Source organism: Puma concolor, chromosome D2 (genome assembly GCF_028749965.1).
Source record: "Puma concolor isolate L17-30 chromosome D2, mPumCon1.1.hap2, whole genome shotgun sequence".
Lineage (NCBI taxonomy): Eukaryota > Metazoa > Chordata > Mammalia > Carnivora > Felidae > Puma > Puma concolor.
In genome coordinates, this window is record NC_141677.1 from 83,388,959 (window position 1) to 83,416,041 (window position 27,083).

At 46.9% G+C, this 27,083-nt stretch overlaps 1 protein-coding gene across 2 annotated transcripts in view; it reads left to right on the plus strand.

The window, feature by feature from the left end:
• Positions 1–27,083, plus strand: part of DOCK1 (dedicator of cytokinesis 1) — a 532,945-nt gene that overhangs the window by 115,710 nt on the left and 390,152 nt on the right. For both annotated transcript variants that reach the window (XM_086681161.1, XM_086681162.1), the window contains exons 19-23: positions 2,872–2,969; positions 7,130–7,219; positions 7,532–7,632; positions 12,192–12,326; positions 21,491–21,599. In XM_086681161.1, coding sequence (XP_086537287.1) covers positions 2,872–2,969; positions 7,130–7,219; positions 7,532–7,632; positions 12,192–12,326; positions 21,491–21,599 — 533 coding nt within the window. The remainder of the gene's footprint in view (positions 1–2,871; positions 2,970–7,129; positions 7,220–7,531; positions 7,633–12,191; positions 12,327–21,490; positions 21,600–27,083) is intronic.

Genomic DNA, 27,083 nt, shown 5'->3' on the forward strand with positions numbered 1-27,083 from the left:
TCAGCAGGGCAGGTGCTGGTTTGGGACCGCGTTATGGAAAGGATGCCGCCACGGGTCAGACGTTACTTTCTGGATACCACCCTGGTAGTTCACTAGTCTGATGGCTACACCGCCCAGGGCCTCCTTGAACTCAGGGCAGTGGCAGCCTCTCCGGGGAGTCACTGCCCCATGCATGTGACGCTTCAGCTTTCCATTACGTGCTGGACAAAATGAGAGCTGCTGTGTATTGTCATTTTCACCACACAGGACGCCACCGCCTTATGCTTGGGTCACGTTCCAGAAGCACGTTTCGAAGTTGTTATTTGGAACTTGAACATGTTTTCCCCATTCAAACAACGTCCCGAAGAGCAGTTAGGTTGGGAGGCTCCCCCACAGAATCCTTCATAACCCACGTGTGAACGAGAACTCTCCAAGGTGTTGGTTAAGTGGCAGCCATCTCCCCGGGGGGTGATGTTGACCTCTCCTCGCACCTCCTGACTCCTCGGCCGGCATCAGTCACAGGGTAATTCCTTCCCTGGAACTGAGGGAGCGAGCACCCCGCTCTTGGCAGCAGCGGTTGCCGGGCAACGAGGAGATTCCGACGTGATGCTCACTGAGAGTAAAGGGGGCATCTTCTGTCTTTCACTGCACACCAGCCGATGATTCCTCTTTTCGGGACGGTGGTGTGGCAGGTGGTGTGCAAGATGGAGCTGCCCCACTTGGCGTCTGAGCACTGAGTCCCAGAGTCTCACTCGGGGAGTCATTTTTCTGCAGCCATGATTTGTTCCTGCGAAGTTCCGTTACTTAGGGAAAAGCAGTGGCTGAATTATTCATCGAGGTTTGTATTAAACATCTCTGTTCTCAGCATTACTGGATGCTGTGGGGGATAAAAAGGGAAGTTGAGGATGTGATTCCTCTCCTCAATTAGCTTCCTATGTAATTAGAGAGAAGTCACAAGACACAGAATTGATCACGGCCAAGCCGCGGTGGCTCCCGGGGATGAGGGCTCGGACAGGGAGCGCTGGTCTGACCCTGCTAGTGGGAGGCTGGTCAAGCTGTTTTCTTAAAACAGGCTCTCCCTCCTTGGAGGTGTTCTTACGCTGGCCGGTTGTACCTTTTCTCAGATTTAAAATACCAACATCAGCCTAAGCCTCCCTCACACCGGAAGTGCCGCTAACTTTGCGGGAATGGAATCCAGATAAGTAACTAGTTTCCATTGAAAAAACACTGGTAACTCTCATGAGGTGGAAATCTCCCTTAACCCTGGCACCTAGGGCATGTCTGGGCAGGATGTGGCCTTTCTCATACTCCACCTTCATTTACAAATGAAAACATGTTAGTTTTCACGATGAATGGCTAAAATTTTTCACTTCCTCATCATCTTGTGGATGGACAGCCACTGCTGTCTGTCTTCATGCTGCGTAGCTTGCTGAGCACTTTCTCCACATCACACCATTTAATCCTGGCACCAGCCTTCCAGTTGGGCAACGTCGTATCCATCCTTCAGATAGGTAAATTGAGTGAGGTTAGTTGCCCAAGGTCATATGGTGGTGATGTGGCCGAGCGGGCATTCGAGCCTACAGCTTACTCATTGCCCAGTGCTCGGGTACCGTCCCTCTTCATTGTCACTGTTCCCCCCCCCGCCCCCCCCCGTCAGCTGTCCTTGGGGGGAGGGCAAATAAAGGAGAATGCATGTTTTGGTGATCATCACATGAATGCCTTTTGCGTGGTTTAGTCCTTAGCAAGTGTCTTATGTCCCCTGAAATGCTAAAATTATATTGCCAAAATTGTATTTTTCTTTTCATTATGAACTAGGTTTTTTTTTTTTTTTTAATGGAGATACTTTGCGTAGCTGAAGTTTCTTCCCGATGAGCATAAACAGTCACTTGGAGGCACTTTGCTAATTGTGTTTTTTTTTCACGTAATGGGATATTAATATACTTTCAAGTGGAGAGTGTGTGGGCACATGTTCTTTCCTAGAGATGCTTTGGATTCTGTCTTCGTGCCTTAAAGAACATCTTGCTGTCTTAAACAAAATCATCTCCGGACATTGTCTTCCGCATTTAGTCTGTAAAAATGCATCCATTCAGTCTTTGGTTTTTCTATGAGAAAACAAACCAGATAAAATTCAACCATAGGAGACAAACAGCCATGGTAGGTCAGGCCAGGATGAGGGCAGTGGTTGCCCCATGGTCCAGGCTTCCTGTCACCTTGTAGTTTCTGTACCTGAATGTGCATTTCTTATTTTATGTTATTTAATTAAAAAATAAATAAATAAAAGCCATGTTCTCAGATAGGAAAAAACCCACTTGGTATTTCAGGACCGCACTTGATGGGCCAGGAGCCTTCTTCCAGACCCTCTGCTGGTCTGAATCTACCTTCTTGGAGGTTGAAAAGTTCAGCCCTTTTTTCTTAAGCTCCCGAATACATTTTTTTTTTTAAGTTTATTTATTTTGAGAGAGAGAGAAAGAGAGAGCGCACGAGCTGGGGAGGGGCAGAGAGAGAGAGGGAGAGGGAGAATCCAAAGCAGGCTCTGCACTGTCAGCACAGAGCCTGACACGGAGCTCAAACTCATGAACCAGGAGATCATGACCTGAGCCGAAATCAAGAGTCGGACTCTTAACCGACCGAGCCACCCAGGTGCTACACCGAATGCAATTTTAAGCTTCGACCTGGAATCATTTCATGGTAAATGTAGTCGGAAGTCATGTATTCAGCCATTCGACGTGTCAAGTATGTTCTAGAAAGTAATGAAGTTTTTAGCGGGAGGAGGTTTCCAAGCAGGGTTGATCGCTCTGTTTCAAAGTTCTGTCGAGAACCTCACCGGACGTGTGACGAAGGGAGACCAGGTTCTTGCCGCGAAGATCTGATGTTCGTTCATTCTGTTTCCAGTGGACCTGCTGGGGCTGCTCAAGTGGCGCTCCAACACCAGCTTGCTGCAGCAGAACTTGAGGCAGCTGATGAAGGTCGATGGTGGCGAAGTGGTGAAGGTAACACAGACCCCGGGGGTGGCATGGTGTGGTGTTCTTCCATGTGTGGGCAGATCCAGGCACTGCCTGCTCGGTAGCATGCGATTCCGTCAGAATCCCTCCATCAGGTGGCTTCTGGTGGATGTTGACATGCACCTCCACGTGGACAGACTCCACCTTGGATTCTGGTTGGTAGGGTGGTCTGGCTTCACGGGAAAGGAAACGGGCTTTGGATTCAACCCAGTCTTGTGTTCTGGCTCAGGAGGTCAGAGCACTGAGAGCCTTGTCTTGGCTGTTTGCTTCCCGTGTGATCTTGGACTCATTTCTTAACCTCCCACAGAACTCTGGAGAAATGTTAGGTGCCCTCTTGAATCTTCATCTGCAAGATAGGACAGTCAGACTAGGGTGATCCGAGATCCTTGGAGTGCTCCAATTCTAGAATTCTTTTCTTTTTTTTAATGTTTATTTATTTTTGAGAGAGAGAGAGCGTGAGCAGGGAGGGGCAGAGAGAGAGGGAGACACAGAATCCGAAGTAGGATCCAGGCTCTGAGCTGTCAGCACAGAGCCTGATGCGGGGCTTGAACCCATGAACCATGAGATCATGACCTGAGCTGAAGTCGGACGCTTAACAGACTCAGCCACCCAGGCTCGTCATCGAAATCTATAATTCTTTTTTTTTTTTTTTAATAATTTTTTTATCAGAGAATTGTTATTACTTCTGATATTAGAGCGTTCTATCCTTTTTTTGGCCCCGGTGACTTTTCCTTTTATGTAAGGAAACCTGTTTCCGTGTTCAGTTTGCCCCATTTGGCCTGCACACGATCAGCTGGCCCCCACTGGTGGTGTTCTGTGAGCGAGCTCTCTGCCGCCGGGTCTGTCTGTCCCTGGCTCAGTCCTTCACCCTCTGTGAGAAGTGCTTGCAGAAGGAGACCGCCTTATCTCTGTAAAAATTAATTACTTAAAATGGCCTTAATTAAGCAGCAATGTGGTTAACTTCACTATAAATTAATTTGGTTGCACCACTTTCTGAAACTCATTGTATAACCGTTGAAACATATCCTCGCCACTCTTCCAATTTTAATCATCTTTTTAGGTTTTTGTCTGCTACCTCTGGCTTGGACAATGCTAATTGCATTTGAAACTTCTCTGGGTCTTGTAACTTCCCCGATGCAGATGGAAGCTGGGTGAATAAGTGAATGTAACTCGAGGAGACACACAGTTAATGAAATTTTGTGCTTTTTCCTTTTGAAATCCCTGTATCACATCAGGAATTAGCCGTGTTTCTGTTGGCCTATTGTTACACATAAGATGATCTAGAACCATCTTGTCTTGTTGTCCTTCACTCCCCTCACCTAATCTAGTACCAAATCCTGGTGTTCAGCCCTGGAAGTGGTTTTCACCAGCCCCTGTCCTTCCTGTGTGTGCTGGCACCACGGTACTGTGCGTGTGACCTGTCCGTCCATTGCCGGTACATCCTGAGTACCCTGTAGGCCTGGAGAGGTGAACGGACGTGTCTAAGCTACACGGCTGTCAATGAGAGCCAGGGCTGGACGGATTCCCAGCCTGCATGGGGCTCCTTTTACTCTGTTTGAGGACGTCATAGACCGAGTTCGTTCCATTCATTCCAGCCCCCCCCCCCCCCCCCGCCGCCCCCCACCTTGTGTACATTCATAACTGCTCGTAGGGACATGACATTGAACGGCGGGTTAAGAACAGTGTTTGCTTCTTTGCTAAAAGATGCAGTTGCTCATTTTGGTGGGAGATGAAAATGGTGACTTGGGGCCTCCAGTGGATAGTCTTAGAGAGAAGGTAGGTGTCAGAAGAAGCGTGTTCATGGCTCCATGTGAGGGACTTCCTTCAGGATGCTGGTATCCCTGTACCTCTGCGGCTCGACAGCCAGAAAAACAAGACTCCGGCTCTCTGCTGCCATGTTTCCGTGCCATTGATCCTGTCATTTGTCTGGGTAGGATGGGTAGAGCTATTGCAGGGACGCTATGTGAACCGAGACGAGCCACAGTGAACTCACGAGCTGGTGAGTCCATTGGCAGCAACATTGGGCTGTTACCAGATGGCGTGAAGTTTTGACCTTTGCAAAGATTTTATGAACTGAAAATGATGGGAAATAATACTAAAGTAATGAGGTGATGTGGGCTCCTCCATAATTGCAGGGTTGGTAAAGCCTTTGATGGCTGGACCAGAACACCTCTTGGGCAGCAAGGTGGTTTGCTTCCCCTGCTGTTTCATCCCACTTCCTGCGATGAAATCGGTGTGTGTGGGGGTTGGGGGGTGCAGCACAGCAGAATATAATGAGGGTTTATGCACTGGTGGGTCTCAGATCTCTTACTAGGTTTGGGAGGATGTCCCCTTTCCTGAGGGAGATACGTAGTGTTGGGTTTGGGGCTGTTGCAACGTTTCACAGCGTAAGGGGGAGCAGTGGGGCAGGCACTGGTTTGGGGAGCAGGTCCGAGTGGTTGGGTTCCTCAGCCTGAGTGCTCAACCCATTTGAGACCCTCCGTGAGGACCTGAAGGCCCTTGTGGTTCTGTGTGTTCTATGCATGGGCTGAGCCATCCGGGAAGAATGTGGCCCAGACATCCCATTCAGCCATCCTTCTGACACCCTTGCTATGGGGCTGTCTCACCTGTTCTTTGGTTTTTAATAATAGCTTCATTGAGATATAATTCATATACCATACGATGCACTCTTTTAAGTTTACTTATTTTGAGAGAGACAGAGAGAGCAAGCTGGGAAGGGGCAGATAGAGGGGGAGAGAGAGCATCTGAAGCATTCTCCAGTCTCCGAGCTGTCAGCACAGAGCCAGACGCGGGGCTCGAACCCACACGCTGCGAGCTCATGACCTGAGCCGAAGTCGGACGCTTAACCGACTGAGCCCTTCATTCCTTTTTATGGCTGAATAAGAACCATCCCAAAGTATGGCTATGCCCCAGTTGTTCCCTCAGTTATCAGCTGGTGGACATTCGGGTGGTTTCCCCATTTTGATGTCTAGGAGGAGAGCTGCTGCGAATATTTGTGTACAGGTTTTTGTGTGGACGGGTTTGTTCCATTCATTTGGATACAAGCCTACGAATGAAGAGGTTCCCGTGGCGAATATACGTTTAATCCTTGGAGGCGCTGTCTAAGCGTTTTCCAAAACCATCGTGCAGTTGTACGTTGCCACCAGTGATGTGCGAGGTGTCCGTTTCCTCCGCTTCGTTGACCGCCCCATACTTCCAGGATTGCTCATGTCTCGATGGTAGCATTCTCGGTGGGTGTGCAGTGCTAGCTGCCTGTGGTTTCGATTTGCATGTCCCTGTCGCTTCTTGGCCTTTTGGCTAAGATCAAGTGCGATTTGCATGCCCCTAGTGACTAATGATGATGTATCTATATTTTATTCTCTTTTACGCCAATATTCTGTCATGTGGCACACTGCCTGTTCTTGAACTCGTCCACAAACAGGGAACTCATTACCTCCAAGATGGCTTTTCCTGGTCCGTTTGACGCTTCTCTCGGGGGAGGATGGTGATGGGCTTGGAAGACAATGTCCAGTGTGACATAACTTTGGAATCGTGCGATTTTTTTTCTTCCCTTAATTAATTGATGATGGTTTGTCATTCTATGCTCTGATATTTATCTGGTGAATTCTAGTAGGCTATAAAAGGAATTTCCAAGTTGCTCTTGAATAAGACGCGCTTCTTGGCGCCCCAGTTTTAGAGTCTCACACCTCTTCTGTCCTTGGGCATCTGGGCCTCTGGAAGGTCCTTTATTACTCTCAGCTGGAAGCGTGTCTCTCGGTGACTTCTGCCCCCTCCCTAGCCCCGTTCCTGCACTCGGAGTCCGGGACGAGGCCGACCCAGTCTTCGCAGAGCTGGTGTTGAGTTCTTTGTCGCCAGCCTGGTGAAGACCAGGAAAAGGGGTGGAGAAGACCGAAGGGGTGGGGACTGTCAGGCATGTCCGTGTTGGCAGGCCTCCTCTGCTTGGCTCAGGCTGCCCTGTCTTTGCTGTGCATTCACTCATCTCAGATTTTTGTCTTGTGCCTTGAGTGGCTCGGAAAAGTCCCCGGAGTGCACAGCTTCTTTGGTGACATCTGCGGGAGATGGGTGTTTGCGTATAGATGGTAGCTATTCTAGGTTGGGGGAAAGCTGCGTGAGTTTACTTGGTCTGCTGAGATTTGGTGTATCTCCAGTTCCTCCAGGACACCTTGGATGCCCTCTTCAACATCATGATGGAGAACTCCGAGAGCGAGACCTTCGATACGTTAGTGTTTGACGCTCTGGTAAGGAGCCTCTATTTTCCATCTGTTCCGATGTTAGGGAGGCTTTCATGCTGCAGCCTTTGAAGCTGGGGGAGGGCAGCGATCTGAGAAGTGTTTTCTGTTGTAAATCCCATCAAGGCATTGGGTTTGAGAGGCGGGGAGTAGCTTTCAGCAGAAAGTTATAGTTAGGCCAATATCATTTCTGGAATAAGAAGAGGTAACTTCCGAAGATGTTCTTGTTCATTGATTCCCACCACAGCGCAGGTAATTCAGACGAGGATTCCAGAATGGCTCACGTTATCTTGCTAATGAAAATATTGATGAATTTAACAGGTATTTATCATTGGACTAATTGCTGATAGAAAATTTCAACATTTTAATCCTGTTCTGGAAACCTACATTAAGAAACACTTTAGTGCAACATTAGCCTACACGTGAGTTCATTTTTGTATATTTATCGTTCAGTGTCTTTTTCATATGCTTTTGTCTGTGATTGTACATCCCCCTCCCCCCTGCCCCCCCCAACTGAATTTCCTGGGATAATTTTTATTACTGTTTCCCTTATAACAGACCTAAACATCTTGTTGAAAGAAGATACACGATAAATTACCATAACGTTCTGGAATAAATTCTGGTTCTCCTCCATACCTTCCATTTGTCTTTGAAATTTTCAGTTTATGTTCGATGAAACTGATCTATGGATGCGGAGTGCCTGCCTCACCGTGGCTTCCTGACCAGCTTTTGGCGAATGAATAGATGGATGTGTTCCTGGTTTGAGATGATTGGTTGTCTAATGTGGATACAACTCAGTTCTCAGTAGATCTTTTTGCTCTTCAAAGAGGGCCTTCCTTTTTGTTCCAGATGCTTCAGCTGTAATGGGCTTGGGTTCTGACTGCCAGCCTAGCTGCTCTTAACCCTCCCGCCATGTCCCCATACCTGCCCCTCTGGGTGTCTAGTAAGCAGACGGAGCAAATGTGTGATATCCCGGCCTGAGAGGTGGCTCACTGGGTATTGACCAGCACAGTCTAGGAACCCTGCTTAACCCACAGCACTGTCACTTCCAAGTTTACATTTCTTTCTTTCTTTCTTTTCTTTCTTCTCTTTCTTCTTTCTTTCTTTCTTTCTTTCTTTCTTTCTTTCTTTCTTTCTTTCTTTCTTTCTTTCTTTCTAGCTTATTTATTTATTTTGAGAAGGTGGAGGGGAGAGGGGCAGAGAGAGAGAGTGGGAGAGAGGGATGGAGAGAGGGGGAGAGAGAATCCCAAGCAGGCTCCGCCCTCTGTGCAGAGCCCAACGCGGGCTCCAGCTCACAAACTGTGGGATCATGACCTGAGCCGAAATCAAGAGTCAGACGCTTAACCGACTGAGCCACCCTGGCGTGCTGAAAGTTTAAATTTCTTAACCTCTTTGGGCCTCGGCTTTCTTATCAGTAAAACAGGCACATCCTAGGGTTTCTTGAGAATTTCAATGAGTTATTCCATGTTAAATGTTTGGAGTAATCCTTGGTGCTTAGAAAGCACTAAGCAATATTTAGGTTTCATTATTATTATAATACTTCTGAGGAGTTACTTCGTCTCTCTTACCAGGGGATTTGTTGGCATTTATTTAAACTTTTAATTGTGTGAGTTGCAATTAAAAAAAATTTAAATAATTTCTTTAAGAAAATTCCCCACCGTAGAATCACTAGAGATGATCGTCTTTAGTGCCAATAACTTCAGTCAAAGCTCTCGTGTGTCTGGAGTGTATATGTTTCCTTGCCTGCATGCAGCCATGAACACAAGGCCGGAGGTCTGATGCTGGCTCTTTGTATGACGTCAGTCATTCTGTCCCTTGGGCCTTTCGTGTCTGCCGTGAGTGCATGTCTATTGCAAGGCGGTGGGCAGAGCCCCAAGTGGGCAGAGAGCTGCCACATCCTCACGTACACAGAACCAGCTGTGACACGTCCTTTGTGCTTGCTGATAAATGTGCGTTTCAGACGGTTTGTTCTCTTAGTGGAGATGTCCATTTTGTGCTTTGGGCAGTCCCTTTCAGACCGTGAGGAGGGCTGACCGAGCGGGGCCATCTTGCTGGTGACTGAGCGGGGCCATCTTGCTAGGGCAGACCAAGCAGGGTTTACGGAAGTGGCCTATGAGCTGCTCCTCATGGGGCGGGATCTCCCTACGCGTCACGTTCACACTCCTGCTTCTTCGTGGAATTAGGACCAAATGGTTCTTCTAGGATTAGCTTTTGTATTGGAATTTCAGGAAATCAGCTCAGTGAGTGAGCTAGCCACGCTGTGTTCCAGATCTTCTGTTGGCATCGCCCATTCTGTGCCTTTGCCATAGGAGGCCAAGTGAAAGTCAGGGAGTCTTTGGAGAAACAGAAGTACCATTTTATCTTTAAGAGATGATGGGACGGAGTTGAGAATCGGTATCCTCCCATCCAGCCCCTGTAATATGCTGAAAAGCAGATTCATTTTGGAAAATAAGTGTTCTTATGTTTTGTTTTGTTTTTTGATTTTTAAGCGTTTATTTATTTTTTGAGAGACAGAGAGAGTGTGAGCCGGGGAGGGGCAGAGAGACAGGGAGTCACAGATTCCGATGCAGGCTCCAGGCTCTGAGCTGTATGTGGGGCTCGAACCCATGGACCGGGAGCCGAAGTTAGTCGCTTAACCGACTGAGCCACCCAGGCGCCCCTCTTGCCATTTTGGTAAAGAAGCAATCCCAAGTGGTTTCTTAGTTCGAATTTGAGAATTTAAGCCTTGAAATACCAAAGGAGGTAACTGTGATTCACGCAGTTCTAGCATGAATCATGGAAAGTTCTCTCTGCGTTAATGGTCTCTGGGCCAGGGGAAATTCTGGCACTGGGTATCCTCACGGAGGGTCTCCCAGCCACTGCCCCTCTAGAGGCTGGGCAGGCACAGATGGAGCTTAGACTCTCTCCCAGATAGTTCCTTTACCCCTTCCCTTTGGTAATGTGGAGATCTTCAGCCCTCTCCGCAAAGAACCCCAAGACAAGAAACGAAAGGTGACTGCAGCAGAGGACCTCTCAGTGCCCCGCCTCCACCGCGGGCATAGTCTGGGTGTGGGAGCCCCGCAGAGTCACCGGTGATGCTGATGGGGCAGGCGATGAGGGCGGACCGGTCCTCCAGGAAACTAGCAGAGCTTCTTTCTGGCCGCAGAGCTACTTTTCCCGGAGCCGGTCCAGGTCTTACCTCTGCTCAGCGGATGCTGCATTTGGTCTGCGCCTCTCAGCGAGTACCAAGGGGGCTCCATCTTGGTGCCATTACAGATGGCCTCGCTCATGCGGATGTGGCTCTTTTGACATCCTTCCTCATTTACTTTCTGGTTCTGGGTCTTTCTTTTTGCAGATCATTCCATTAATTAATTAATTAATTAATTAATTATCTGTTGGGAAAATTCCCACAATGTGTTCTGTGGAATTTCTATTTCTATTTCTTGAGGTATCAATGGGTTTAATAAGAAAAGGTAATCTGGCCAATAAGCTTGAAAAAGTAAGTTAAATCAGGTGAAACGGATTTTCTGGCAGGACCCTAGATGTCTTCTGCTGTGCCTCGAGGGCCACCGGAAGACACGTGTGGTGAGCTACCCTCCCACCGTGGGAGCCAGGGAGCCACTGGGGAGAGGGCCTCTCCGGCCCAGATTCTTCCTAACACCTTGCTCGGGTGCCCCTCTCCTACTTGGAGAGTGAAGAAACTCTCAAGTTTCTTTACTAGGGTTCTGCAACCTGATGAGACTTAGAAATGACTTCCCATCTGCTTGGTCACCCAGAAAGCTTCCCCCTCCCCGCTCCTTAAATGTTTATTTTTGAGAGAGAGAGAGAGCTCGTGAGCAAGAGTGGGGAGGGGCAGAGAGAGAGGGAGAGAGAGGAAGTGAATAAGGCTCTGTGCTGACAGCAGAGGCTGATGCAGGGCTCGAATCCACGAACCATGAGATCACGATCTGAGCCGAAATCGGCCACTTAACCGACTGAGCTACCCGGGCGCCCCTTGAAAGCTTTTTATTGTGGTTTATCAGGACAGTGGTTACTCTTAGGGCTATTCTGAGGTCATCCTTAATGCAAGTTACAGTTGCTCTTACGGGTATCTTACAATAATCTCAGCTAACAGTCTGGGTGTGTACGGGCTCACAACTTAGCTGGAAATGCTGGCCGTGCCCTACCAGGTTATCTTTATAAGCATAATGAGTATGTAAAAAGTCACAGTGAATTCTTGTTGATGACATGGGAATTTGGGGCTCATAGAAGTTTGGCCGATGGTTGTTGGACAGACTGCACATTTGTGGCTAGTTTTTGAATTATAGTGCGGCCCAATACACCAAAACCAGAAACCACGTTGAAGTTGAGCTAGCTGTTCTTTTATGATTCAGAAGCATTGCTTCAGGGTCAGCCTTCTGATCAGTGAGCAGTGATTATTAGTTTATGGGCCAGTAGTAGTAGAAAATGTAGAAGTTGGGGGCAGAATTAAAAATTCACCGTTGCCACGACTGCCTCTATCATTTGAAAATAAATGCATGCTCCGTGTTAAAAAAAGAAACATTACAAAAAGCATTACAAAAACATATGTGGCTATGAAGAAAACCTCTTCAATTTTATTTAGCATTGGGGAAGCTAGTGTATCTATCTAAGCCTGGGCTTCTTCACTTATACGTTAAGGGTAATATACCTGCTATTATACCCAATTATTATTATTATACCCTAAAATAATACTTGCCTTATTGGGCTTTTGTGAAGATTAAGTTACATAATACATTTAATGCTTAGAAAAACCTCTAAAACTTAGAAAAAAAGGCTGGTTTTTTGTTCAGATCTCGCTCCTCTGAGTGTTATTTTATGGCTCACTTTTAATCTGTTTCAAATGCATTTTATAAATAGGCATCTACGGATAAGTGTGAACCAAAAGAAGAATGGCCCACTTATGTGTTTCTGTCCCAATTAGGAATTGAGGTGTTGTAATTTTCTGAACGCGTTAATTGATTTGTGATTCTATTACGAATAGGAAGCTGACAAAAGTTTTAAGAAACTATGTGGACAATGCGGAAAAGCCGGGAATAAATGACCAGCTGTACAAAGCTATGAAGGCCTTGGAGTACATCTTCAAGTTCATCGTGCGCTCCAGGATCCTGTTCAATCAGTAAGTGTCACCCGTGTTGGCCCTCCTAGGGAATTTTAGGCGATCTTTTACTTCCTTTCTTCTCCTTCTCTGTTCCCCTCTCTCTTTTCCCTCTTCTTTCCCTTCTCTCTCCTTCTTCCTCCCTTTCTTTGCTTTCTAGCATGACAGAGCAGTAATAGATAGCCATGCCGGGTTGGGGTCGCCCACTCTTAGGATAACTGCTCCCCACGCTGTGAAATGCTAGCACAGGTTTGAACAGCAAGCTCTGTTCCCAAGTCTGAAATGTGTGCGTGTGAGTGAAATACTGACCGCTGACGTATTCCGAGTTTATCAGAGGTAGTGCAGGGTATACACGAAGGGCTCTGAAGTTCGTGCCAGTGTATCCTTCGATAGAAGAAACGCCTCAAGAGAGCAAACAGTTAAAATAAGCAACAACGTCAGAAGGCTAAAACCAAGTTAAATTGCCTCCCTTGGGAAGACTGGAGCTTCGGCTCTTTCTTTCCTTCAACCCCAATAATATTTGGCTTCTGGAGAGAGATTCTCACGTGTGGAACTTCCAGGTGAATGGGCTTTCAGGTATTGAGGTCAGTGACCTGTTTCTCATACTTTGTGGATGAATGTGTGCATCGTTTTTGAACCTTAGAGTGGATTGGGGGTGTTGGTGACTTTCTTGTTTCATAGAGAGCAGTAACCTTTTTCCAAGTGTCTGTGATTAAGAGCTGTGCTCCAGCCAGAGTTTCCCAGTTAGCCCACGATATGGAACTGTGTGACTGAAGAGATGTGCGAAAGGGGTAGACTGAGTGTTGAGTGTTGAAGTGGGCTCTCTGTGCTTGTTTCTTTGGGAGGATGGCTGCTTTGGGTGACCTACTGTGAGTGATGATGGTTCCTGTTGATTATTCAAGGTTGACGTTCTTGTTGTGAGTTCTACACTCAGACATGGAGTTTCACAAACTGATGTTCCTTTGATTTAGAGAACACACATCACCTTTAAGAAAAAAATTTTCTTAAGGTTTATTTATATTTGGGAGAGAGAGAGAGAGAAAGAGAGAATGTGCAAGTGGGGGAGGGACAGAGGGAGACGGAGACAGAATCTGAAGCAGGCTCTAGGCTCTGAGCTGTCAGCACAGAGCCCAACGTGGGGCTTGAACTCACAAGCCATGAGATCATGACTTGAGCCAAAGACGGTCGCTTAACCAATTGAGCCACCCAGGCGCCCCATCTTTTAAAAGCACAGTGCTTTGTGAATGTACGATTGAAAACTGGGAATTGGACCATTGTAGACCCAAATTAGCCTCCTTCTGTTTCTCTTCATTTTATCTTCGTTGGCCTGAGGTAGGCTCCTTCAGAAGGGCCCAGGAGAAACGGATGGTATTCCGAATCCAATCTTGTGCACACCATGGTGCAAATAAAGCCAGAGGAGCGAGTTATTGACTATGCATAGACCTGGAAAAGTGATACACAGGGTGGGACCCACTATTGATTAGAGTGGTGATCAGTGGTTAAACCGCCCCTGTGTTATTGGTTAAGGATTATTGTGCTTGTGTTCTCTCTGGAGTTGACGTGATATAGACAACATTGTCTACACTGCCATTTGAATGTATGAAGACACACAGTTTGAGGCCCTCATGCTGTCATCCTCAACTAAGATATCAAAGGCCTGTTCTTTGTGCTAATTATAGGTAGGTATGAATCTTGCTGTAGACTGAGCTTTCTCTTAAGAGACAAGGCCATTGACGATTTTACCGCCATCAGCTGTGAAAGATGACCAAGTAAAGTAGGCTTTGTCTTCCTGCATTTTATTTTATTTTATTTTATTTTATTTTATTTTATTTTATTTTATTTTATTTTATTTTATTTTATATTTTATTTTATTTTAATTTTGTTTAATTTAATTTTATTATTAAATATAATAAATTAATAAAATTAATTCTGTGAAAATGAACTTCTTGTCACCCTCTCTCTTGCTTTTGTATTTTTCCCCACTAAATTTAAATCCTTAATTACCCTAAACCAAAATCTGCACTAAGGTGAGAGCATGAACTTGAGAGAATGGAATAGGTGATATGTGCAGGTTTTGTCATGTTTTATTTGAAAGAAATTTAACCCTGTACAATTTGTAATCAACATGACATCGAGTCAGGGGTTTGGTGATGTTCATTTCCTTCCCAAACACACCGCTGACTTTCCTTCTCATTCAGAGATTAGGAATCAAAAGGAACGTGCATTGATAATCAGTGTGTTTCTGCTATTGTAGTAAGTGCCATAATCTTGTACAAAATAATGCAGCTGGAAAAGATTGGGGTCACCCAAGTGAACCTTTGGCAAAGTTATTTCTTTCTCTTAATGTCTTTCAATCTCCAAATACAAATGGCATGATATCTTAGAACCATGGCCCATCAGTGTTGAATTTGATCAGTCTTCCTAGAGGTTAGGAATATGATTGGCTTTGTGTTACAGGAAAGCCTAGCTCAACGTGGCTTCACCAGATGAGCTTTACTTCTCCCTAACTCCATACACAACATCTAGCCCAGAGGAAGATTCCGGAACTCATGCACTTGTTCCCTGGTTTCCCCATGTCCTTGGCTCCGTTTGCCTTTCTGCTCTACATCCTTAGAGTCTGTCTCTTTGTCCTGTGGTCCTGAGGTGGCTCCTGCCCCTCCTGGCATCAGACCTGCATTCTAAACAGCAGAGAGGGGAAGGTGTGGCATAAACAGCCTCCTAGTTACTCTCCTTTTTAAAGAACTTTCCCACCCCCTACAAAGTGTCACGTGCTTTCATCTGAGTGGCCAGAACTATGTCACATGACCACCCTAGATGCAAGGGAGGTTGGAAAAGATTTTTATTTTTTTTCTAAGTTTGTTTATTTATTTGGAGGGTGGGAGAAGAGGCAGAGAAAGAGGGAGAGAGAATCCCAAGCAAGCTCCTCACCTCCAGCACAGAGCCCGATGTGGGGTCCCAGTCATGAACCGTGAGATCGTGACCTGAGCCGAAACCAAGAGTCACGCACTTAACTAACGGAGCCACCCAGGTGTGCCTGGAATAGATTTTTAGGTGGAGTTATTGATGCTTTCCACAAAATCAGGGTTGTTTCAGTGCAGGAGTAAGGGAGAAGTGTATATCGGATAGGTGATTAACATTCTCTTCCTCCTGCTTTTAACCTGAATTTCTGTTGCCTGACAGCTAAGAACGCCCCTAACTTACTCTGAGTTACTAAGTTCTACTTAATTAGGCCCCTGAGAGCTGTTCTCCCTTTTAGTTTGGGGGTCAGTCTCAGAGACTCCTGTCACTAGTACCTCCTTGGCTTTAAATCACCGGAGCCCTGCATGACGCACAGATGTGATTCAGTCTTACTGTCTCTGCAGAAGTGGAGCGAAATGCTCAGCAGGTCCTTGCCTGTGACCCGGGGGAGGGTTTTTGGTTCCATATCCTTAGGAGTGCCTTTGTTTTGGCGCTTGGCAGCGTGGTATTGGCATTGACCGTGATCCCTCTGCCGGCCTTTGTCCTGGAGTGGCCCCAGCAGGGGGCCAGGCCTGATCCCAAAGGAGTTTCTTTGCTTGGATGACTTGTTTGTGAAGAGCTGGGACTGTTCAGGACAAAAGAGCAGAGAGGTCGCAAGGCGAGCAGTGGCAGTTGCCAAAAGGCCGTGAGACTTTCTAAGGCTCCCAAGGCCCTTGTCTGGGCATCCCGGACCTCATCCGAATACTGTAGCTAACACGAAGGTTTTGACGACGAGGTCCTTCCCTCCTGCCTTCCCTCCTGCCTTCCCTCCTCTGCCTTCCCTCCTCTGCCTTTTCCTCCTCCCTCCTGTAAGTACGTAATGGGCTTTGGAGCCCCGACTGTACCCCTGAGGGCAGAGAGCAACAATACGTTCCTTTCAAAACTTAGAACCCGGTTGTAGCCACATTATGTAGATAAGATCAGATTCCTGAGATTCAAACCTGTAGTCTGAAACTGCTGAGAACTCAAGATTCTGTGGGAAGGAACAAGGGCACGGTCTTCAAACCGTGGACCGCGGGACTAAGGACTTGAGGAGGGTCTCGCTCTCCCCACCCCCACCCCCATCACCCCACCGTACATTTCAGGAGGTCTTCATATTCCTGTTTCGTACAGGCCGCTTAAAGAGAAAGCAGGCCCGGGGCGCCTGGGTGGCGCAGTCGGTTAAGCGGCCGACTTCAGCCAGGTCACGATCTCGCGGTCCGGGAGTTCGAGCCCCGCGTCAGGCTCTGGGCTGATGGTTCGGAGCCTGGAGCCTGTTTACGATTCTGTGTCTCCCTCTCTCTCTGCCCCTCCCCCGTTCATGCTCTGTCTCTCTCTGTCCCAAAAATAAATAAACGTTGGAAAAAAAAAAAAAAAAAAAAGAGAAAGCAGGCCCGTGTCCTACGCAGGTATCGGGAGCATGTGCTGCATGACGAGATGTGAGCAGCTCTCTGGTGGGGTGTTTTCAGAGCCGGGGGAGCAAGCAAACCAGGGTTCCCGTTTTCTTACCTGCACCACGTTTGTTACCTTGGGAGAAAGACAGTTGTGCTCACAGCTGGAGGCGACAAGAGTGTTTTTCTCTTTGCAGTTGGAATAAACGTTAGGGGTCCTTTATTTTTCTCCTTTCAAAACGGTTGGCTGTGTTTTCGGGTATTGTCCTACGTTTGTAAAATTCCCGGCTAATTGATAGTCATTATTCTTCCAAAGAACAAAGAGGTGAAACTTTAGAGAGGAAGATACAGAAGATTATCCCGCTACCTTCCTCACTGTGCGAATCTGTGCTTTTTCTGTTTTGTTGAGAAAGCTCGTTTTGTTTTGAAGTGAGAACAGCCGTTTTAAAACTCTGGCCCAAAGACATTTGGTTCAGAACCCACAGAAGGATTCCTGACAGCCGGGGGCACTTCTCCGCTGGTTTTTGTTTGTCTGTGTTTTCTCTGTGGGTGGATCACATTAACTAGGAAGCCAGAAAACAGACACATCCTGCATCAGATCTTCTGAAGCAAATTACTAAAGCTAGTTATTGCCGTGTTTCTCTTCTGTCTTTCCGGTGCTTCGTGGCGGCTCTGCCTGTCATCTGGCGTTAGCTTTGTGAATAATGAGTTATTGATCATGAATAAGTTGTTGCCTCTCTGTCATTCTGTTCTCATTTCCTGGGTCACAAAAATAGAATGTAGTTAATAGACAACAATTTTGTCATTCCTTGATAATGAATACTTATACAACGTATAAATAGAGCAAGGAATGATCACTAGGTCTTACTCTGTTTTCTACTTATCTACTGATAGCCCTCTGAGTTCTTTCCTCTCACCCCTTCCTCCACCTCAAGGTGGGTCATGCAAGGGACTCATCTTGGTTCATTTCATAAAACACAGAGTGAGACTCTAGAGGCCTCCCTTTCACTACAGAAAGATGCATCAGTGGGATTGCTGGAAAATACTAACCATTTTGGTGTTTGAAACATCTTGAGTGGAAGCAGAGAAACTAATACTTAAATTTTCACCAGAGGGATTCCTGCTAGAATTTTAAATATAATAGAGACTCATTAATTATACCTTCCAGATTTTGAAGCTGTGTTATTGGGGGCATACAGATACAGAATTGTAATCTCTCTCTTGTGGATTTACGGGCACAACCTGCTTTATTGTACTTTGCAGATACTGTGAGTTTTATAAATCGAAGGTTTGCGGCAACCCTGTGTTAGGCAAGTGTATTGGTGCCATTTTCCTAAAAGCATTTGCTCACTTCATATCTGTGTCACATTTTGTCAATTCTTGCAATATTTCAAACTTTTCATTATTATTATATTTGTTATGGTGTTATAAATGGCTGAAACCCCAGATGATCATTAACATTTTTAACAATATTCAAAAAGAATTTTTTTTAATGTTTTTATTTGTTTTTGAGAGAGAGAGAGACAGAGCATGAGCAGGGGAGAGGCAGAGAGAGAGGGAGACACAGAATCCGAAGCAGGCTCCAGGCTCTGAGCTGTCAGCGCAGGGCCCGACGCGGGGCTCGAACTCACAGACCGTGAGATCATGACCTGAGCTGAAGTTGGACGCTTAACCGACTGAGCCACCCAGGTGCCCCAACAATATTTTTTTAATTAAGGTATGCACATTTATTTAAGGTATGACGCTGTCGCACATTTAACAGACGGCACTGTAGTGTAAACCTATTTTTCATATGCACTGGGAAACCAAAAACTTAGCTTTGAGTCTCTTTATTTTATTTTATTTTATTTTATTGTGGTGGTCTGGAAACTGAGCCTGTAGTGTCTTTGAGGTGTAACTGTATCCCTTAATAAATATGAAAACATTCCCTTTATCTTTTGGTTAATATTTATTTGCATGGAATATCTACCTTGCCTCCCTCTTTTTTTTTTTTTTTTTTTTTTTTACTTTTAACCTTTCTGTGTCCTTATATTTAAGGTCTGTGTCTTGCATACAACACATAGCTATAGCTTTATTTCTTATAGTGTGAAAATCCTTTTAACTGAGTAGGTAGTTTATTTACATATGTTGTAATTGAGTAATATGTTGGGTGTATATTTACTGTCTTTTTGTTAACTTTCTCTTTTATCCATCTGTTTTATTATTATTTTTTAAGTTTATTTGTTTTGCAAGAGAGAGAGAGTGGGGGAGGGGCAGAGAGAGAGGGAGATAGGGAATCCCAAGCAGGCACTGCACTAACAGCATGGAGCCTGATGTGGGGCTTGAACTCATGAAACCATGAGATCGTGACCTGAACTGAAATCAAGAGTCATCTGCTTAACTGAGCCACCAGGCCCCCCTCTTTTACCCACCTGTTTATGTTCTTCAATTACATATATATTAGACCCCCTTATTATACCCTACAATCTCTAGTACGCTTTTCTATATTTTTGTCTCTGTGCTTATTTTCATGTTGAGCATCTTCCATTTCACTAATTCTGCCTTTTACTTTGTCTAATTTCAATTTAACCCATATAATGAATTCTTAACTTTGGATATTCTATTTTTAGTTTCAAAGTTTTCATTTGATTCTTTGTGCTATAGATTAATTTCTGTACTAAACTTTCCCATCTTACCTTCTGTTTTCTCATCTTTCTATTTTTCATATTTCCATCTTTCTACTTTCTTCATTTTTTGTTTTAAAATATGATAATTATATTTATGTTGACATTTTTGCTAGCTAACTGCAATACATATTTTTTAGGTTTATTTATTTTAAGAGAGTGAGCGAGCGAGCACGAGCAGGGAAGGGGCCAGAGAGAATCTCAAACGGGCTCTGTGCTGTGGAGTGTACAGCCCGACATGGGCCTCGATCTCATGAACTGTGAGATCATGACCTGAGCCGAAATCAAGAGTTGGACACTTAATCAACTGAGACACCCAGGTGTCCTGCTAATTGCAATATCTTGACTACCTGTGGTTCTGTTTCTGTTGTCGTCTTCCTTTTTTTTTTTTTTTGATTTGGCCATGTGACCTGTTCTTTTGCTATGTTTAGTTAAGCTTTATTTTAATATAGCTCAGGATAATGTGCTCTTCTTCCAGACATGATTCCTCCTTTCCCTCCGTAGGCAGACAGTGGGAATGACCTTGTACTCTACACATGCTGTACGGGGTCAAGGCTGTGTGTAGCCTTGGTAAATCCTCTGTCTCCGTTTGCTTCTGGTTCTTCAGGGTTTTCGGGTGAGAGTCTGCTGGCTCATCTGGGACCCTGCCCCCTGGCATTTTCTAGGTCATTGTCATTCATTGTCTTTGGAGGCTAATAAAAACTCTACAGAGGTTTTCGGTGTGGTTTTTAGTCTTCTGCCCCATGCAGCTCTAGGAATTGACAGATGTCCTGTGGACGAGAATGACTACACGCCTGAAGCCTCCCCAAGTGTTTGTACTACTCTCTAAAACGTTGCCGTGTTGTTTGGTGGTGTTACCGCTAGCAGAGGTTCACGACTCTATGCTTTTGTTTGCCATACACCGTTTAAACAAACTCCTATTGAATAAAATCCTTTGCAAAACCGACACACCAGGTTGCAGTTTCCCGTTTTAGACAGAATTTGTTGCTTTCCAATGGAACTCATTTATTTTTTTTTTTTTTTTTTAAATTTTTTTTTTTTTTTTTCAACGTTTATTTATTTTTGGGACAGAGAGAGACAGAGCATGAACAGGGGAGGGGCAGAGAGAGAGGGAGACACAGAATCAGAAACAGGCTCCAGGCTCTGAGCCATCAGCCCAGAGCCCGACGCGGGGCTCGAACTCACGGACCGCGAGATCGTGACCTGGCTGAAGTCGGACGCTTAACCGACTGCGCCACCCAGGCGCCCCCAATGGAACTCATTTAAATATAAGATTACCTCTAGGGTAATTAATTACCACTTAGTTTACAAAATTTCCCTTTGTACTCAAGTTTTCAGGTATGGTCTACTTTTAATTAGGCAGAAAACTAGTCTATGTTAAGAAAACATCTGCATGGCGACATTTTAAAATGCAGATGCATTGCTTTTTAGTAACACAGCAATTTGAAGTCACTGCTAATCAATGATTTATAGATGAAGCTTATTTATTATTAGTAACGTGTATTTGCATACATGTAGCCAATGTACGTCTTTATTATCCGTTTATTGAATATACTCCACCTCCTAAACATTTTCCCATTACCAGTTCTGTGATGAATGAATTTGTGTAGTGTCATCACTCTGAAATAAAGTAATTTTGAATTTACTATCCTAATGCCATTTGCAAATGGTTACGAGATCGGGTTAAATTCAGGAAATTAAATTTATGTTAATTATGGGACATTGTGGGTTTATAAAACACTGGCAGGAAACACGCCAACATATTACTGGTGTCCTCTCTGTAGGGTAGAATTAAAGCGGAATTTCTCTCTTCCTCCTTCCTCTGTTCCTTCCTCTCTCTTTCTCTCCTTCCCTCCCTATCCGTGCATTTCTGTGTGTTTCAGATTGAGAAGATGTCTTACGTTACACTGAAAAAAAAGCGATAAACGGTGTGGTTAAAAACCAGCTCGCTCAGCGTGGAGACTTGCCTCTCTAGCTGGGTCTTGCAGACGAACCCCGTTTCCGAACTGCCTCCTGTGTTCCCCGGGTGTGGAGGACGTTCCTCCCGTTCTCCCCTGCCGCTCAGGCAGCACCCGTCGAGGCTGTTGGGGCAGGAGCGGACCGTGGGGAGGCCCGGTCTGCCGGGCCCCACAGACTTGTGTGTGCTCCTTTGCAGACTGTACGAAGACAAAGGAGAGGCCGACTTCATGGAGTCCCTGCTACAGCTCTTCCGATCCATCAGCGACATGATGAGGGGCGAGTCGGACCAGACCGTCCGGGTGAAGGTAGGCCCTCGTGTGCAGGGGGACCGGCCGTCCTCAGGGGGCACTGTGAGCCGCAGGGCTCCCGGGTGGGGCGAGAGCCGGCGCCTGTCCCTCCTGCAGAGCGTGAACAGGAGTAAAGGCCCAGGGGTGGCATCTGTCGTGCGCGTAATCCTGCTCCCTGGGTGTTAACATTCTTTTTTTTTTCCTTCTTCTTTCGAGGCTGTTAAATACTGTCATTGCTCTCTCTCTGCCCCTCGGCAAGGAGATGTTCTCAATTTCCTTTATGGAAATATGAGGATGTTGAAGACAGTCATGTTTGCGTGTCACTTGTCAGGATATCTTGGGGTCCAGGAAGAGGTTGTAGATGTCCCAGGCCTCAGTCGGACCGCAAGCCTTGCTGTGGGAATGGGGATACGTCTTCGCCCTACAGCGTGTGTTTTGCTTGCATAGAAGAGTGAGGAATCCAGCGGTCCCAGGTCCCAGGGGCCTCACCGACCACCTTTAATTACTTGTTCTCGCCTTGTTGCCCTTTGGAAGAAAGATGCCTTCACCTCTGGTCTGTGGGACGCTTCTGGTGTGGAGGTGCCGGGAGGCAGAGCACAGGGAGGGTCCGTGGAGGAGCCTCAGGGCCCGCACACTCTTGGGCTCCCCTGTTCTGGCAGTTTCCGTGGGGCTGACCTACTGCAGAAGGAGGTGCGGTTTGCGGTTTGCTGCCCAGGCCGATTCCTTCAGAGAACAAGAATCTTCTGGATTAACTCGTGTTTTAGAAAGTGACTTACCTACTTTGAAGTCTACCATTGAGCCCGGAACAAAGGCGTGTGTGCGTCAGATGTGTGTCACGGGTGCTGTGACCACGGGCACCGGTGCAGCTCGACATGGATAGAGCCGCAGTGACCCTGTGATCTCAGACGGGGTGCAGCTCTCTGGCCGCGCCGTTGGATCCTTCCATGTAATTTCTTGATCTTTATGTGAATTTGGCATAAAGAGACTAGTGATCTATAGAGAAAGCGACGTGGTGGGTATTTTGAAGTTTTCGGGGAACTATTTTGGCAACTTGATCTTGCCTAAAGCTTCCTTATTGTTCCAGGGTTAAAATTAGCCATGCGTTCAGTACATTTACTACTACATCCTGTGGCATTTCAGAAAAACAGGTGCGGCTGGCGTAAGAATAGATAAAAATTGCAGAAGTTTGAGCCCAGAAGTCATTTTAGATTTCTAAATGTACTCTTACATTATTAAATTTGACTGGGCTTGACTTTTGTCTGCCCACCTCCCTCTATGTCAAGTTATTTAGTGACTGGAGTCTTGCAAGACCTTCCTCTGGTGGTGGGTGTTTTATTTTAAGACGGGAGCGAAGTCAGTGACGTTCACGCATGGATTCCGCCTTTCCATCTGCGCGACCGGCGACCGAGCTTTATTTGCAGCGTTGACTCCCTCACTGCTAATTTTGTACCTTGTGTTTTTGCACATTAGGTGCTCTCTCTGCATGTGAGATTTAAAGACTTCCACCCCAGGACCCTGGGTTTTGCATTGTTCTGGCTCTTTAGGTCTTGCTCTGTGGAAATGAAAACGTACTTGTGAGTCACGTTCTGTAGAGAGGATGTGAAGAAGACCGTGGCGTTTCGTCAGGGTTATGTGTTGTCTCCCAAAGGGTGGCCCTTGGTGGCCGTTTCGTTTTTGAGATGATCTGGGTGCCCTCATCTATGACTGGGAAGACCACATGTTCTCGTGCGTTCCTGGCATCGTGGGCGGTAAGCTGATGGGGTTGGAGGCTGGGGTGGGGGGGCGGGCTGCTTTGTCCGCTGGAGCCTGCACCCTGCAGTCACCTTCTCAGAGCTACAGCTGCCCCCCTTCCCCCATCCACCTTGCAGATTGCAGACCCAGCCCCAGCATTTATGCCTCAAGGAAGACAGTGTCAAGAAGACTTTGGGGAGGGGCACGCCTGAGTGGCTCAGGTGGTTAAGCGTCCGACTTCGGCTCAGGTCGTGATCTCACAGTCTGTGGGTTCGAGCCCCGCATCGGGCTCTGTGCGGACGGCTCAGAGCCTGGGGACTGCTTCGGATTCTGTGTCTCCTTCTCTCTCTGCCCCTCTCCCGCTCGCGCTCTGCCTCTCTCTCTCTCTCTCTCAAAAATAAATAAACATTAAAAAAATTAAAAAAGAAAATAGGAGTTTGGGGAAATAAGTAGCTGCCGTATAAATGTGGCATCAGATGTTGTCAACATTCCTGGCTTCCATTTGACTCCGTGACAGACTTTTCACTAGGGGCGTTTCATGTACGCAAGCACACACACAAATTCGAGAATGCTTAGGTATGTTTTGTGTAGTGGGAGAGGCCACTACAGCCAACGTGTGGACTGAACGTTGTTCACTTCTCTGCCAGGTGGCCTGGGTTGCCCCCACTTCTAGGTCCTGCTCTGGGGCACCCATGTGTTTCTGAAGACAGACTCACCTTTGTGCTGCTTTGCTGTCCTTCAGTTAATGCCCCGAACTTTAGGGCTGCTCCCAGGTCCTGAAAAAAATTTTATTATGGTAGTTAACATACCGATGTATGACCTTAACAACTTATTTATTTATTTAGAGAGAGCACGCGTGAGTGCACGAGTGGGGAAGGGGAGGGGCAGAGAGAGGGAGAGAGAATCTCTTCTTCTTTTTTTTTTTTAAAGTTTACTTATTTGAGAGAGCGAGCACGTGGGAGGGGCAGAGAGAGAGAGAGAGAGAATCCCAAACAGGCCGTGCACTGTCAGCACAGAGCCCGACACGGGCCTTGAACCCACCAACCATGAGATCACGACCCGAGCCGAAACCAAGAGTCGGAGGCTTAACCGACTGAGCCACCCAGGTGCCCCCAGAATCTCAAGCAGTCGCTGCCCCGGGCGAAGATCCCGAGGTAGGACTCACGTCTCCCAACCCTGAGATCGTGACCTGAGCCAAAGTTAAGAGTCAGATGCTTAACCACCTGGGCCACCAGGCGCCCGCCATCTTAACCGCTGTCAAGGGTTCGGCCGTGTGGCACTAAGTGCGTTCACACGGTGGTGCACCCACTGCCACCGTCCGTCTCCAGGACTTCATTCTTCTCCCCACAGAGGAGCTCTGTCCCCGGTAAAGCGTGACTCTTGTTCTTTCCCTGCCCCAGCTCCTGGCACCCACCATCCTGTGTTCTGTCTCTAGAAACGTTTCTGTTCCAAGTTCCCCACGCACGTGGAATCACACAGCATTCGTCCCTCCGTGACCGGCTTGTTTGGCCCAGGGAACGTCTTCGGGGTTCATCCTCGGTGTAGCGGCTGTCGGAATTTCCTTCCTTTTTGAGGCGGAATGGTATTCTCTTGACTGTGTGTCCGTTTTTGTTTATTTACGCGTCTACCCGTGGACGCTTGGGTTGTTTACACCTTTGGGCCATGGCGAATAACGCTCTGAACGTCAGTTTACAAACAACTGTTCAAGTCTCCGCTCTCCCTTGTTTTGGGTACGTATCGCATGTGGAAGTGCTCTGTCGTATGGTAATACTATGTTTAACTTTCTGAGGAATTACCGTATGCTTTTCCATAGCAACTGTACCATTTTACTAAAAAAAAAAAAAAATTGACATTTGAAATTCCTCAGTGAATTTGCCAACTAGTTCTGGGACCCTCTCAAGCTTGCGGCTCGTCCTCACCCCCCTGCCACCACCTCTGTGCGGCAAGTGGCGCCAGTCTGTCTGCTCTGCTGTGAACCCGCCAGGACCTGTCTGGCATCACCTTTCCTTTCTCGCTTGCCGTCCTGCTACCTGAAAGTAACCTACCTGTGCAGGTCTCCCCGCCCCGCCCCTGCCCCTGGGCTTCCGATCAGTCCCTTACCCTTCCTCTCAGTCTAGAATGTTCTGCGTGTATATCAGATGGCCCCTTTCACTTCATCTATAATCATGGCCAGACATTCTCGACACTCAGCAGGTGCTGGTGGGATCCTTGTCTGCCATCATGCTGCCCTCTTTTTTCTGTCCCACGAGAGGGTCCTTGTGTCCATTGCCAGTGCCCTCCGGTTCTGCTCTCTGCTCTCCCCTGTGCGATCGTGGTCTGTCTCTCTCCCGAGTATGACCCAGTGGCCCTCAGATGCGGCCTCTCCTAGCCCGACACGGCCATGCTTTTCCACGGCCTTGTCTTCCCTTTGCCCACCTTTGCTCTGGTAGCACAGATCTGTGTTCGTTCACGTCCTCAGCTTTTCTTGATAAATTTGTGCAGAAAGCGTCTTAACTCCCTACACCCTCAGTGCGGCACCTGCCCTGTCTTGTTTCCTGACTGTATTTCAGTGTTTTCCTAAAACTCACATCTGGCGACAGCCTTGTTTTTCTCAGAAAGCCGTGATGCTTTCCAGCTGCCCGGAGAAATGGGTCAGCTTCCGGTTCCCGCCATTCAGAAATCTCCATAGCCGATCCCGCCAGCCCTCCTAGCCTTTAATTCTTAGAGACACAAGTAGAGTCCCTCCCCTAGAGAACATCAAACATCTGGACGTTGGGAAATCTCCCCGCATTAATTCCAGGGGTTGATGGAATCTGGAGCTCCACGTGCTGGAATTGCAACAGCCGACATTCATTGATCGCTTTCTGTTCTAAGTGCTTGACATGGATCCTCTTATTAGATGTCTATGGTTATACTATTAAATAGGTACTACCATTGGTTTCAGAGATGGTAACTAACTTGCCCAAGGCCACATGGCTCATGTGAGGCACAGTGATGACTTAAGTCTGGCTTGCCTAGTTCCAAGAGCCACACTTCTCTTTTTTTTCCATTAAAAAAAATTTTTTTTAACGTTTATTTATTTTTCAGAGAGAGAGAGAGAGAGAGAGAGAATGAGAGAGAACACGAGCAGGGGAGAGGCAGAGAGAGAGGGAGACACAGAATCCAAAGCAGGCTCCAGGCTCCGAGCCATTAGCACAGAGCCCGATGCAGGGCTCGAACCCACAAACCGTTAGATCATGACCGGAGCCAAAGTTGGATGCTCAACCGACTGAGCCACCCAGGCGCCCCCCTTTTTTTTTTTTATGTTTGTTTATTTTTGAGAGTGGGGGGTGGGGCAGAGAGATGGAGACAGAGGCTCCGGCGTGGGCTCTGCACTGACAGCATAGAGAACCTGATGCGGGGCTTGAACTCATGAACCGTGAGATCATGACCTGAGCCGAAGTCGGATGCTCAACGGACTGAGCCACCCAGGTGCCCCTCAAGAGCCACACTTCTTTTTTTTCCATTTTTTAAAAAAATGTTTTAATGTTTATTTATTTTTGAGAGAGAGAGAGAGAGAGAGAACGAACGAGCAGGGGAGGGGCAGAGAGAGGGAGACACAGAATCCGAAGCAGGCTCCAGGCTCTGAGCTGTCAGCACAGAGCCCGACGCGGGGCTTGAACTCATGAACCGTGAGATCATGACCTGAGCTGAAGTCGGATGCTCAACGGACCGAGCCACCCAGGTGCCCCTCAAGAGCCATACTTTTCTATTCAGCTCCCCAGGGGGACACTGCTAAGCGCCGGCCATCCA